The sequence below is a fragment of the Bombus vancouverensis genome, chromosome 4 (genome assembly GCF_051014615.1).
Source record: "Bombus vancouverensis nearcticus chromosome 4, iyBomVanc1_principal, whole genome shotgun sequence".
NCBI classification, from domain to species: Eukaryota; Metazoa; Arthropoda; class Insecta; order Hymenoptera; family Apidae; genus Bombus; species Bombus vancouverensis.
This window is the reverse complement of record NC_134914.1, coordinates 13,079,413-13,091,837: the sequence shown is the minus strand read 5'-3', so window position 1 is coordinate 13,091,837 and position 12,425 is coordinate 13,079,413. Positions and strand designations below refer to the sequence as shown.

Genomic DNA, 12,425 nt, shown 5'->3' with positions numbered 1-12,425 from the left:
CGATAATCACGAACGCGCACACAGCCGTAATAATTGCTGTCACGTCGTCTCCGTGCGCATATGCTGCCGCGGTGCTCCGCCATCCAACCACCAGCGACAACCCCCACTTAGAAACGATGGTAAAAGTAAGTGTCTAGCGCGCACCAGATAGCGAGATCGCGCTAATTCCTTTTTTTTCCTTTTTATACTTGTTGCTTACAGTGATTTCGCGATATTCTCCACGGATCAATTCCTAAACCGTTACACAGCAATCGAGCTTATTTTTTGTGCCAGGCGCGTTATCAGTTAAGATGCTCGACTCAAGAATTACAAAGATTTTCTGAGCCAATTTGCTCATACTACGATCGTATGTATAGGGTAAGGTTTGGGTTATTTGATTCGGTTTGGGTTATTTGAATTTCAGTATTTTAAAATTCGACACTGTATTTTGTATAGAATAATTAAACTTATTGTATATTATAGGTAGATTGTGGATATTTATGCATCTTATTTGAAAGAACAAGAAGACTCACGAAAGTATTCGAACACTTGTCATGGAATTATTTTTATGAATATATTATATAGATTATATGGAATTTTTCGAAATTTCGTTAGTATTATAATTTGAAACCAATCTGAAAATGTATATGAAAGTCTTTGTAAGACACTTGTTACAAATATAAACTTAGTGAAAAATTAGTATACATTATGAATAGTAGTCTTAAATATGCAATTAGTGCTAAAGTGATGGTTCTACTATATATAGCAGGAAATTAATATAGTGAATAATTGTCTATTTAAATACTTTGGTGATTTTTGCGACGAAAGTTCACCAATATAATCACTAATGAGATATGCTAATGAGATTTCAAAATGTTTTGTATAATATATACATACATAAAAAGGATTCTAGTATTGTTCGAATATGACAACGAAATAAATAAAATAACAGAAATTAAGTATACACATTCTACTGAATTATAATAATTGTAATTGAGATACTAATATTGACTGTACGAACTTGTTACCTTTTAATGTGTAATGGAAATATCCTCATGGAAAGTTATGGCTATCAAGCTGTCAATTTGTACAATATATTTCACCGTTTATCACGCCATTTATAACAAATTAAGTAGTCTGTTCTCAAACGTAAGTCGCTTAAAAATTTGTTCGCAACGGAATTTTGCAAATTAAAAGGCAAATTGTTTAACTTAACCAAAAATTCTAGCATTCAAATAATCCTACCTTACGCTATATTCGCATTAGAATTGAATCAATGTTACAAATCGATATTTCTTTTTTATAAGGATGTATATGCAATATATGATAGTATACATTAATAGAGAAGAAAACACGATGAATTTTGGAGGATTAACTTTTTGAAGAAGAATGATCGAAAAGATTAAACGTCGATGAAAAAGCGATAGTAAACATACATATATAGTTCAGAAAAAAGAGAGTCGATATTGTTGTGATCGTGAAAGAGGCTAATTAATGGCGCCAGCATTGGGCCATGTCTTCTTTGGCCCGGACTTCCTTTTCCAAAAATACGAGCTGCAGGATAAACGTCTAAGGTGATTCAACGTCGTCGTAATCTTTGGCACGGTGCAAAGTGGCTAAAAAACGGTAATCGGTTAAACGAGCAAGTGAAAGGAAATTGGCACGCGTACTGCCACCGATTGTGAAAGCTTCAATGTCAAATCGTATGCTTTTAATTGCATTAAAAATCGGATATCTCGCATTCGACGAATATTTCGAGTTATAGCGAATAACCAAACAAATCGGAACCTTTACTCAACATTGAATTGTTTTTTACAATTTTGTGCATTTGTATATTTAGACGCGCGCGCGCGTATTGCGAAATACGTAATTATAACCTTGCATTCCATCGAATGCTTGTACGAGTGATTTCATTACCAACAATTAACATGTTGCTCCTATTAGTTGGCAATCGCGCGCAAATCTGCCGGTAAAGTCGTTTCTATACACGTGGCTATTGTGCACACGTTCCGTACTAATTCTATGCGTGTGCATTTATACACATATGTATATGCACGTGTATTCATTTATTGTGCCATGTATGTACATATGTATCTCGAAAAGTTCGTATGCCTTGAAAAGAAATTTATATTCGTCAAAACACTGCGATATACGGTTCACGAAAACATTCGGACACTTGCAGAAATATTTCGTGAATATATCATTCGTGTTGTACGGAACATTTTGAAATTTCATTGGCATTGTATATAATGAGATTTCTATATACATTTTCAGATTGATATCAAATTTGATCAGTATAATTAGCATATATAATTAGTAGACTCCTAATTTTTATGCAATTTTATATTTCAACATAACTAAAGAAGTGGAACCTACATGAGAATTTCTTTGTCCCATTAAATATTATAATGCCTCGCTTTGAATAGTTTTTACATTTCACTTTTTACACTTTTGCGTATTATGTACATTTTGTACATTTATGTACCTTCAAATTATAGTAAATAGTATGAGCTACCATCTTTTCAAGACACGCGTTTCAAACTACGTTTTTAAAAAGCAAACTTTTATAGAAGAGAATATTTTTAATAAGGGATACGATACAAATTTTAAAACGTTTTATTGAAATAATAAATAAAAATTCTATTTGTTACGTCCGGTGACTCTACGTTTTTTTTTTTTTTAATTTATTTATTTACATTTTACAATTTGTCCAGTAGGACATTTGGTAAAATGTTATAGCTTAGTGATATAGTAATATAACATGTGGATGGTTACCCCCAGTGGGATACCATCTTCGAATGTGACTCTACGTAAACCAGAATCCATCCCTCGGTCGAGGCGGCTACTAGCTGTGCAAATATAATAGTCACACTGCAGTAATCCTAAAAAACCGTCATAAAACTGGTCATTTTTTTTCCGTTAGGGCCCTCCATTGTTATAAAATACATTCAGGTCGAGACGTTCCTTAGGATTATTGTTTCATCAGGTAGAAAAAGGGTCGGTCAGGTTTCCTCGTGTTCAATGGTCATTTTCTTCTGTAAGCGACCGGTACTGGGGCGACCAATACCCAGCAATAATTTTCCTTTGCGACAGCATTGTCACCGAACTTCAGTCAATATCTCTTGACTAGTTTTTTAGCCTTAGACCATTTGTCATTTGTTTAACTTATTGTTAATTTGTTGCCTTAGTCATTTGTTTAACTTTTTGTTAACTTGTTGCCTTAGTCATTTGTTTAATTTATATCTATACGCACTGAGCGTAACTGTCTACAAAATTGTTGGAATAAAGTGTATATTGTTTATACATATATGTATATATAATTTATATAATATCTGTATATATAATTTAGAAGTGTAAAAATGTATATAACATGTAAAAATATATAAAATATTTAAAATAAATTTCTCATTATAATATTTAGTGACTGGAACAAATTTTTGTATAGGTTATATTTCATTAGTTAAACTCACAAAAATATAAAATTGCATAAACATTTGACAGACAGAGACCTATATTGACTTTATTTTTAGAGGTATTTTCGATAGTGCACAAAGTGCACAGAATGGAAGAGGAATGCCCCCAGGAGAATAGAAGAGACGAGACAATGATGCAGACTACGGTCACGGGACCGAATACCTCAACGGATAACGTTTGCGACAATGGAGCACGTGTTTCCTGTCAAGAAGAGTTCACGTGTTCTCTGTATATCTCGCGTGCCGTCGGACCTCAAGGTCAAGTACAAGGAATACCAGGTGGCAAATTGCCTACTTCTTTATTTAGCGTATCCTCCGCTTGCATAAGTGGCCACACGTACATTTATAATATACAATGTGCCTAAAATTTGCACAGTAGTTGCAAGAAGTATTTAGACACCATTATATTTACTACAGAATTTACTTTGGCTTACCAAAGTATTTAAGCATTCTATGTTCATATTGCATGTGTTATACATTTTGAAATTTTATTAGCACTGCAACGAGACTATCATGATTATATTGGTCAAACTTCAGACCAATCTGAAAATGTACCTAAAAATTACAAGATATTTGCAATAAATATATTAAGTATATAATAAATGTTAAAAATGGTCGAGATTTATTAATATAACGGATCGTTTAAATACTTTTGTGGTCCCTGTAAAATAAATGCTTAGACTAAATATCTTGTAATTTTTATATACATTTTCATATTTATTTCAAACTTGACCAATATAGTGAATTTTCAAAATATACATAACACGCATTATATATTTATAAAAGATGTCTACAACTTTGCCTGCACATATACTAATTAATTATATCTAAATAATTAAATTTCATATCGTTTGATTGTACTGTCATATACCTGCAAAAATTTAATACTGTAAAAATGATATTTATTGGTAAATAAGAATACGTGCAAATACTTTTTGCAGACATTGTATGTTTTTTTTTTTTCTTCGATACGACAACTGAAAATATGCAATCGGTATACTGTTACGTCAGAGTGTGTCAGTTCTACCTCGTGTTTTAGAAATGCTTCTCAAAGCATGCTGCAATAAAGAAATAGTTTTACGATATTAGTCCCCCTTGACGGCAGATGTTTAGATCTTGTTAGAGTTGACGAATAAGTTATGCCAGGTGGCGAGCTGCTACGTTCCAATCTAGAAGATGTGATCCGCGCGTCCGATCCATTGGCAGCCTGGCACGTGTCTGAAACACCGTGTGGCCTGATTGCGGCGTTCACACGCGAAGCTGACGCAGAGAAACTGTTGCAGCGTGGCGATTTGGCGCGTATTTTCGAAGGACCCGTACAAGTAGATACAATAGATGCAGTAGATGTAAATATGTTCCTAGTTAGCGATACTCTACTCTATGTTAACAAAAATCGATGGGTAATGCAACAGTATAGTTAACGTGTTCATTACTGCTCGAATTTATTATTCTATTACTTATAAATAGATTATGAATTCGTTTATACGTTTATAGAAAATTTAATGAAATGTACAGAATACAGATAGTAGTATACAAAAATATAAAGAAATGACCAGGTTATAACGTTCTTCTTTACAAATTCGCATAAATATACGTAATGTATAAATTATTGCTATACATTGTGCATCGTCATATTTTATTTCTATATTGTTTACATAATTGATGAAAATTTAATCAAATATTCGACATCGTGTATATATCGTGAAACTATGTGCCCTTTTATTGAATTTAACGTGAAGCGAACGTGTTATATTTAAAGATACAAAGAAATATGTACATATACGATACGTAAGCTCGTAATTCTTCTAATTTCCTTAATAATTATCCAGGTATAAAATTTTGATATCACATTTTTCTCTCCGTACTGAAGAGTAACTATGCAAATGTACAAATTCAACAGTAAATTGCGTATGAAATTACCATATAAATGTTATTTCACGTTGTAATCGGCCGCTTTCCTCTTCGCTTTCTCTTATGCAAGAAAATGAGATAACCGAGCTTGCACAACGTAGGCTTGTCTCACCAAATCTCTGATCGCTTAGGCGATGTTATGAATATTTTATTTGCATATTTATTCCTTTCTCCTCTTTCATTCCTGTCTTTTGCATTCTTTTCAATTAATTATAATGTTTCTTTTTTTCAATCAGGTGGCTCGATTCTCAGCAAAGGACTCTCGTTATAGACAGGCGGTTCTTCTTCGTGATGTACCCTGGGCCATTCCACTGCAAGATATTAACTCCGCGCTGACGAAACAGGGAATCACGACAGGAAGCGTTGAACGTTGGCGACAATATATACGCGTCGAGGTAATTACCTCGCTGGCGAAATGCTGACACGAAAAAGGAAGAGAAAATACATAGATTTTCGTTAAAAGCCCCGTAATCTTAATCAGCCACGTCGTACGATAATTCGGTTAATTTAAACATTAGACGTTAGTTCGATGCCACGATGATCTGTGAAATGATCATTAAATAACTTTCAGTATAAATATCTTAAAGCAATTTTGATTATATTTTAAAGCTATTTATTGCAATAATTGAAACGATCATCGAATAGATATTTAATGAGAAAATATAGATTTTTATAGACAACATTATATAACTTCACATATAAAGTATATATACATATATATAATTTTGTTTATTGCAATAAATAAATCACAGAGAAGTAATACCTCAACGATTCCTTTCATAAATATCTAAGAGAGACAGCAAGGAAGTTGTGTCGTCTAGTCATTAGCAAGATAAAATCGGAATTGATTAAAATATTCTTCTCAGGTGCTGGACGCCGGGCATTACGAGCTATTGTTGCGTCAAGGACTGGACTTCTTCGGTGCGGCTCGATTCAGTGCCATTCCAGAACGTTGGTGGCGCGGAGGAACCGGAAATGCCGGTGGACCGCTGCAGGCAGGACCGGGAATAGTCAGCAACTTTCTTGAGACATCCAACTTCCAAACGGGAGATGGTGTTCTTCAGTGTTATCGGTGCCAGGGTTTCTGGCACATGGCTGCCAACTGTAGACATCTGCCACGTTGCGTTCGATGCGGAGAGCCTCACAGCGTTGAGTTTTGCCCCAGGCCTCGAAACAATCCTATCTGCTGTCATTGTTCCGGCCCTCATCATGCCGGTAGACATATTTCCTTGTGCGTTAAACGAGGCTACTCGATGATCACTTCGTCCAATAAATATTAGGAACTGATATATGAAGGCCACAGATGAAAAACACATTTCCTACCTTTCAAAAAATAATCTTGAGAGACATAAAAATAGCCTGTGGATGTTTATACAGTTTAATATCTTTATGAATATAATTGGATAAAATGGAGAATTCTAAGTAGAATTTAGAGAAAAGGAATGTAAGATGCTAAGCGTGATAACGAGTACCTTGAATATTTTGTATATTTTTACATATTGCGTAAATTTTGACACTTTTGAACTTTTCATAAATGCATAAACATCCTTATTGTAAGCATTAGACGGGAAAATTACGCCTGGTCGAAGTCTAAGATGTGCATATGTGCGTACATTTCCTTCTTTTTTTGTCTTTGTCGTAACGTTTCTTAATTTACTGTTCAATACCCTGCTTCATGTATATATATTGGCGCTATTTGTTATTAACTTTGACAATAGATATAAAATATGCAATCTATGCAAACTATTCAGATCGTCGAGTAGTTAATGAGTTCATTAACATTACACTGCTGATCATATATCTGTTCAATGTATTCATACATTTCCAATTCCAGGCTACCGACAATGTCCGGTTCGGCAGCAACTTTCGAACGCTACGCCTATTAGTATCACGCTGAGCACTACCCGGATTGGAAACCAGTACCCGGTGAACGCGGCTTCCAAGACGAACGCGTCCGCTCACGAGCAGCAGCCCTTGAAATCGAGTCAATCTTAACGAGAAATTACCGCATATCAATGTATCGATTCTGTCCATACATTGACCTTAAGCTCTCGTAAATTGCACGTTTATCGATATTTATAGGTGTGCTACGGTCAGCTACAGAGTTTCCAAGCTCGCGTTCAATTCTTAAATGAAAGAAAGAAACTAACGTACCAATGAACATTCTTTTCTATCTTTTTTACATGTATTTTTAACGATGTTTTTATAACTTTTAATCGACGTATAATTACTCTCGTGGAATCATTTAAATTGAAGATAATAAATCCATTAGAAAAATAGCAACTTTCTAATTGAGGATCACACGGGAAAAATATGATAAGTCCATTTTTGTTTATCTTACAATTAAATTCGACGATATAAACCTTTTGGAAATACGTGATAAGTCTACAATATTTTATAAAGAATAATATTAATTTAGTTGTTATGTTAGTTTAACTTAATTAATATTAGTCTATATATGACTAATCTTATTAATACCTTTTAAATGCCCGAGAGAATAATAAAACCACATTTTAAAAATCAAATATGAAGACAGTTTTGATGTTTGACAACATATACGACAAATGTGACTTATCATGTGTTTTACATGTGGCCTTCAATTTGTTTCAATGTTCGAATAGAAATTACATAGAGATTTTCGAGATCCACGGAGACATTCCGTTGAAATTAGCCATGTTTAGTAGTCAGACGATTCTCTACTCTTCGTCCCACTTTCTTCGCCCTAGTCTTTTCGAATCTGGGTTCCCCCCAGGTGCGATTCAGATATATCGTTGTTCATCGGTCAGTTAGTGAGTACTTTATACAGTTCGTGTTGATAAAAGAATGAGAATGGAGGGGCCTCAGCAGGTATATACCTGCGAATTCTCTAGATCGATAAGTCGAGGTGGGGAGGGCGCGATACTCACCACACGCCGTCCCACCAGCTCAGCTTGGGGCCGTTCAGCAGATTTTCAGAAACTTATCGAGTTCCACACGAATCCCGATTCCACCGGCGACAACACTCAACTTCCAGATTCTACCTGTGTGCATTATAGATATGTTAAACGCATAGTTCAGAGCGACGGCACATTGAATCTTTATATATATATATATCTGGATCTTATGTCTTCATAGTTGTGTGTGGAAAATTCAAACTTATAGTGTGCTTCTCGTTGAGTGTAACCACCATGCAATTGAAACCTCAAGAATGAAAAGGATGGAAAAGACCGGTCAGGTATGGTCACTTTAGGGTTGACAACTTTTAGATTTTAGAAAGCAGGTAAAATACGTATTGTAGCATTGTAACAGAAAGTATATAATTAAAGGAATATATAATATGTCACCGTAATATGTAAGCAAATGTGTGTACAAAAAATCTTGCCGAATTTTAAGTTATGCAATTAGGAGGTATATATGCTTTGAAACTAGTTTAATATTCGCTTTTACTCTTTCCCATGCTAAGCTTTGTCTAGAAGTTATGTAATTCTTGGTATTGAGTTTTCATAGTAGACTGCCATGTAATATTTAATAGGTTTGCCCCCTTTCTTTGATGAGTTCAGTGTCTTTAGTTAGTTTACTCGAATGTTTCTTTTCCCTATACTTTTTCCGTTTAAATACCACGCTTTGACAATGAAACGTTTCCGCGAAACGATAAAGCAAATGATCATAGGTATTTCCATATCTGTTTCTAATAATGGGGTGAAGAAACATTAATGCTAGTCCTCTAATAATAATTGGTACTTTTTTGCAGCAGCCGTGATTAGAAAGGGAAATCCTCGAAGGTGACCACGATTAAAATAATCGTTTGAATAAATTAAAACTACAGAAACATTTCTTATTCAGAATTCAAGGCGACGAGGATCGATTCCATTTATAAGCGAGGTACACTTCGATCGAATTGACGATGCAATGCGTATTTCCCCTGCACCGATTTTGCAATTTTTCTGTCCTCCGTTTGTCACATGGATAATAATAGTTTCCGGCATGAAAATCCCGAGGATATGATTAAAAAGATCATGCGGAAAGATTAATATTCTTAGTGCAGCACGGATTAAAGGATAGACATGATCTCCACGAGTTGGATATTCTTCTTGGTTGTGACCATCAGCTGTAACAGTGTTCAGCAGCCGATATTCTTCAAAAATCCTTTCAAAGGACTGAATGGTATTGTTCCGAGGACTAACGCGTACATCAGAAACGAGATTAGAGCCGTTTATTACTATGATCAAACTGTGGCGGTGGTCGATCTCGGAACAAACAACGAACTACATAATTGCAATCTGATCGAAGTATAGTAAGTGTCTTCAATTAGTTTTAGAGCAATGTTTATGCATGAATAAGAAATTAGATCGGTATCTTTAGCGAGCAAGAAGAGGCTAATGAAGTTTTAAGAAATCTGTCGTCGACTGCAGTCCCACAGCTGGTATCCTTCGAACAAATGACGAAGCTCATGCAACAGTGCGAGTTATTGGACAAAATCCAGCACGATACGTTATCCACTGAGATGTCCCACACTGAGAACAAAGGTAGTCATGGTGTGGGTAGCGTGTTGTCTCTTCTCTCAGGCATCTTGCCAGGTAAATTTTTATAATTACTAGTTATTTTGTATGGTATTTGTAATTCACATCTGCTGAGGTAAACTTTAACAGTGTCGTCGTTGGTAGGTACAAAATGGTGCGGCACCGGAGACATCGCTGAGAACTACCACGATTTAGGTCATGAAGCTCAAATTGATAGGTCAGTGCGAATATATTATGGTTATCAGAGCTACGAAAAGATTACGGTTGATTAAACGACAAAGATTTTAACATATTTTATTTTTCTAGATGTTGTCGCAGTCATGATCTTTGCCCTGTAAAAATCCGAGCTCAACAAACGCGATACAATCTCACCAATTATTCTATATATACCAAGTAAGAAAATATTATAAGTTTTCATTTATGCATTCGTATAATTGTTTTGCGTAATAATAATCGTATACTAATCGTTACAATTCGTAGAACTGTTTATGATTATTGGTGCTTGACGTGAATTTTGTTCTTACCTTTGTAGATCGCACTGTGTGTGTGATGAGGCGCTGTATCATTGTTTGAAAGCTACAACGAATCCGACAGCGCAAGTAATGGGTCGTATATACTTTAATGTAATAAAAGTACCTTGCATCGAGGATGTATCGGAGGATACTTTGGAGAAACATACATCGATAAGAATAGGACGACGATTTATTCCTGTTCAAATGAGTTATTAAAACGAATGCAGCATTGCAAAGTGTTACCAACAATTTTCATATTTTTATACCGTCGCTAATATAAAGTGTGCAATTGGGAAGGAAGATTTACTGTTGTATAAATATTATACATATGTAAATATAATAATTATAAAGCTTACGCGATTTCGGCTCGATTAGTTGAATCAGTACCTATTGATCCTGCTGAGTTGTAGATAAAATTGCTTGTTTCAAAAATGACAACCGAGGAACGATGTTTTGTATCATTTCCTTAATGTCAAAAGAATTGTGATTATAAAGATTACCTGTAAAAAGTATTTATTTTTGTCTGTATTTACAAAATTACTATCTTTATAATGTAACAATAAAGTATTTCTCATTACCTATTAACCATAATGTTTCTTTTCTGATATGTATATATTGGCATGAAAGCAATCTATTGATCAATATCTCTAAATCTGATTGGGAATATTTTGGATTTTCTAATAGCAATTTTGCTAATTGTCCCGATGTCTCTTGCACAGTATTGGCCAATATTCTTATACATGCTGTAATCTAAAATAAAGAAGAACTTTAATATCATAAGTCAAGTATAAATATATGTTAATATTAATGGAGCCGTGTGCTCACAAATAGAAAGTTGTTTGTATTATTTTCATACAAATAATCCACTATCAAAGGTACTACATCATATAAAGAGGAGTTACAAGATTGTTGCGAAGATAATAATGCTAGCAACCAAATAAAGTATGGATCTTCAAATGAAAGAGTTCTTCTTATAGTAGCATTAGCAAGTTCAATCATCTCATTATCTCTAAAAGCATTTGTACAATTAGTGAAATATTTTTAAATAGCTTTAAAATAATTAAGTAAGAAAAATAGTTATTACTGGATGTATTTAGAACCAATATGCACATAATGCATAGCTGTATAGGCTACTGAAGGTAGGATCATATTATCACAGTTATGCATTAGGGATATAATATATTTTAAGCAATCTTGGGCATGGAAAATTTCAAATGCTTTACTGCTTCCCGAAATCAGATTTCCCATCGTCCATATACAAACTTCCTAATGAGAAAACATGTTATTAACTTTATTAGTATATGTGATAGCATTATGATCATTTTATAACTTACCAATAGAGGATAGTTTAAGGTATCTAATTCTGTAACAAGATATGGTCCAATGCTTTTAGTTAATGCAGTACATGCCTTAGTATTTCCAAGTGCTATATTACAAGAACAGTTAGCAGCACATAACTGCAATGCATTATTATTACTAGATAAATCACGTACCAAGGCAAATAAGATATTGTTCACTTTTAAAAAAGAATTAACATTGTCCTCACTCTAACAAAGAATGAAAAGTCATGTTAATATACTTATTAACTACAATGCATTTGATATATATGTATCTTTATATTATAACCTGAATGAGAGCGTTTTGCAATTGACCATACTCTTCGATAGATAATGTTCTCTTTTTAAGAGCTTTTGCCTTTTCAACGACGAACTCTGTTGTAAATGACGAATTTGTCATACGGTTTCCTAAAGCCACACGGTTTTTGTTCCATGTTTCCGTACGATTTTTCTCCCTTTCCGTGTGAACCAATTCTCTCACACTTTCCCTAATAACCTCGACAGTATCTTCTTTAGTTGATTCTTCTATCTCCATCTTCTTTATAATTATTTGAATAACTATAAAAAATTATGCGAACAATAATTATAAAAATTAATTTACAGAGAATCGGTTTTAACAGCGGTGCCTCATTGTACGATGTTTATAAAGTGTTGATATTTAAACGTGACCAATCAGAAGATCGCAATCAGCTGATCGAAGTCATATATATATAT

The 12,425-nt window shown here is 34.1% G+C and overlaps 3 protein-coding genes across 12 annotated transcripts; 2 read left to right on the top strand and 1 right to left on the bottom strand.

Moving 5' to 3' along the window:
- The first annotated feature begins 13 nt into the window (after positions 1–13).
- Positions 14–8,337, top strand: LOC117156682 (uncharacterized). Of its 9 annotated transcripts, none has more exons than XR_013058274.1 (8): positions 132–357; positions 1,287–1,553; positions 3,510–3,731; positions 4,599–4,774; positions 5,600–5,758; positions 6,230–6,578; positions 7,198–7,416; positions 8,288–8,337. XR_013058274.1 is itself a non-coding variant. In XM_076618260.1 (7 exons), exons 3-7 carry the CDS (start codon positions 3,542–3,544, stop codon positions 7,356–7,358), a joined length of 1,035 nt encoding a protein of 344 aa, XP_076474375.1. In that variant the 5' UTR covers positions 132–346; positions 1,287–1,553; positions 3,510–3,541; the 3' UTR covers positions 7,359–7,642. The 9 variants fall into 9 exon arrangements, 6 of the variants coding, with proteins under 6 accessions (XP_076474379.1, XP_076474375.1, XP_076474376.1 ...); XR_013058273.1 differs by having other exon boundaries at positions 7,198–7,445; XR_013058272.1 differs by having other exon boundaries at positions 7,198–8,210.
- Positions 8,336–10,959, top strand: LOC117156657 (uncharacterized). Of its 2 annotated transcripts, none has more exons than XM_076618266.1 (6): positions 8,336–8,577; positions 9,094–9,636; positions 9,705–9,919; positions 9,992–10,079; positions 10,169–10,255; positions 10,395–10,959. In XM_076618266.1, exons 2-6 carry the CDS (start codon positions 9,407–9,409, stop codon positions 10,588–10,590), a joined length of 816 nt encoding a protein of 271 aa, XP_076474381.1. In that variant the 5' UTR covers positions 8,336–8,577; positions 9,094–9,406; the 3' UTR covers positions 10,591–10,959. The 2 variants fall into 2 exon arrangements, with proteins under 2 accessions (XP_076474381.1, XP_033189786.1); XM_033333895.2 differs by having other exon boundaries at positions 8,384–8,577; positions 10,007–10,079.
- On the bottom strand, positions 10,547–12,388 carry LOC117156655 (uncharacterized). Its single transcript, XM_033333891.2, has 6 exons — positions 12,001–12,388; positions 11,709–11,921; positions 11,459–11,640; positions 11,200–11,383; positions 10,953–11,124; positions 10,547–10,874 (listed from the first exon to the last, which is right to left on the bottom strand). Exons 1-6 carry the CDS (start codon positions 12,244–12,246, stop codon positions 10,762–10,764), a joined length of 1,110 nt encoding a protein of 369 aa, XP_033189782.2. The 5' UTR covers positions 12,247–12,388; the 3' UTR covers positions 10,547–10,761.
- Positions 12,389–12,425: the final 37 nt, after the last annotated feature.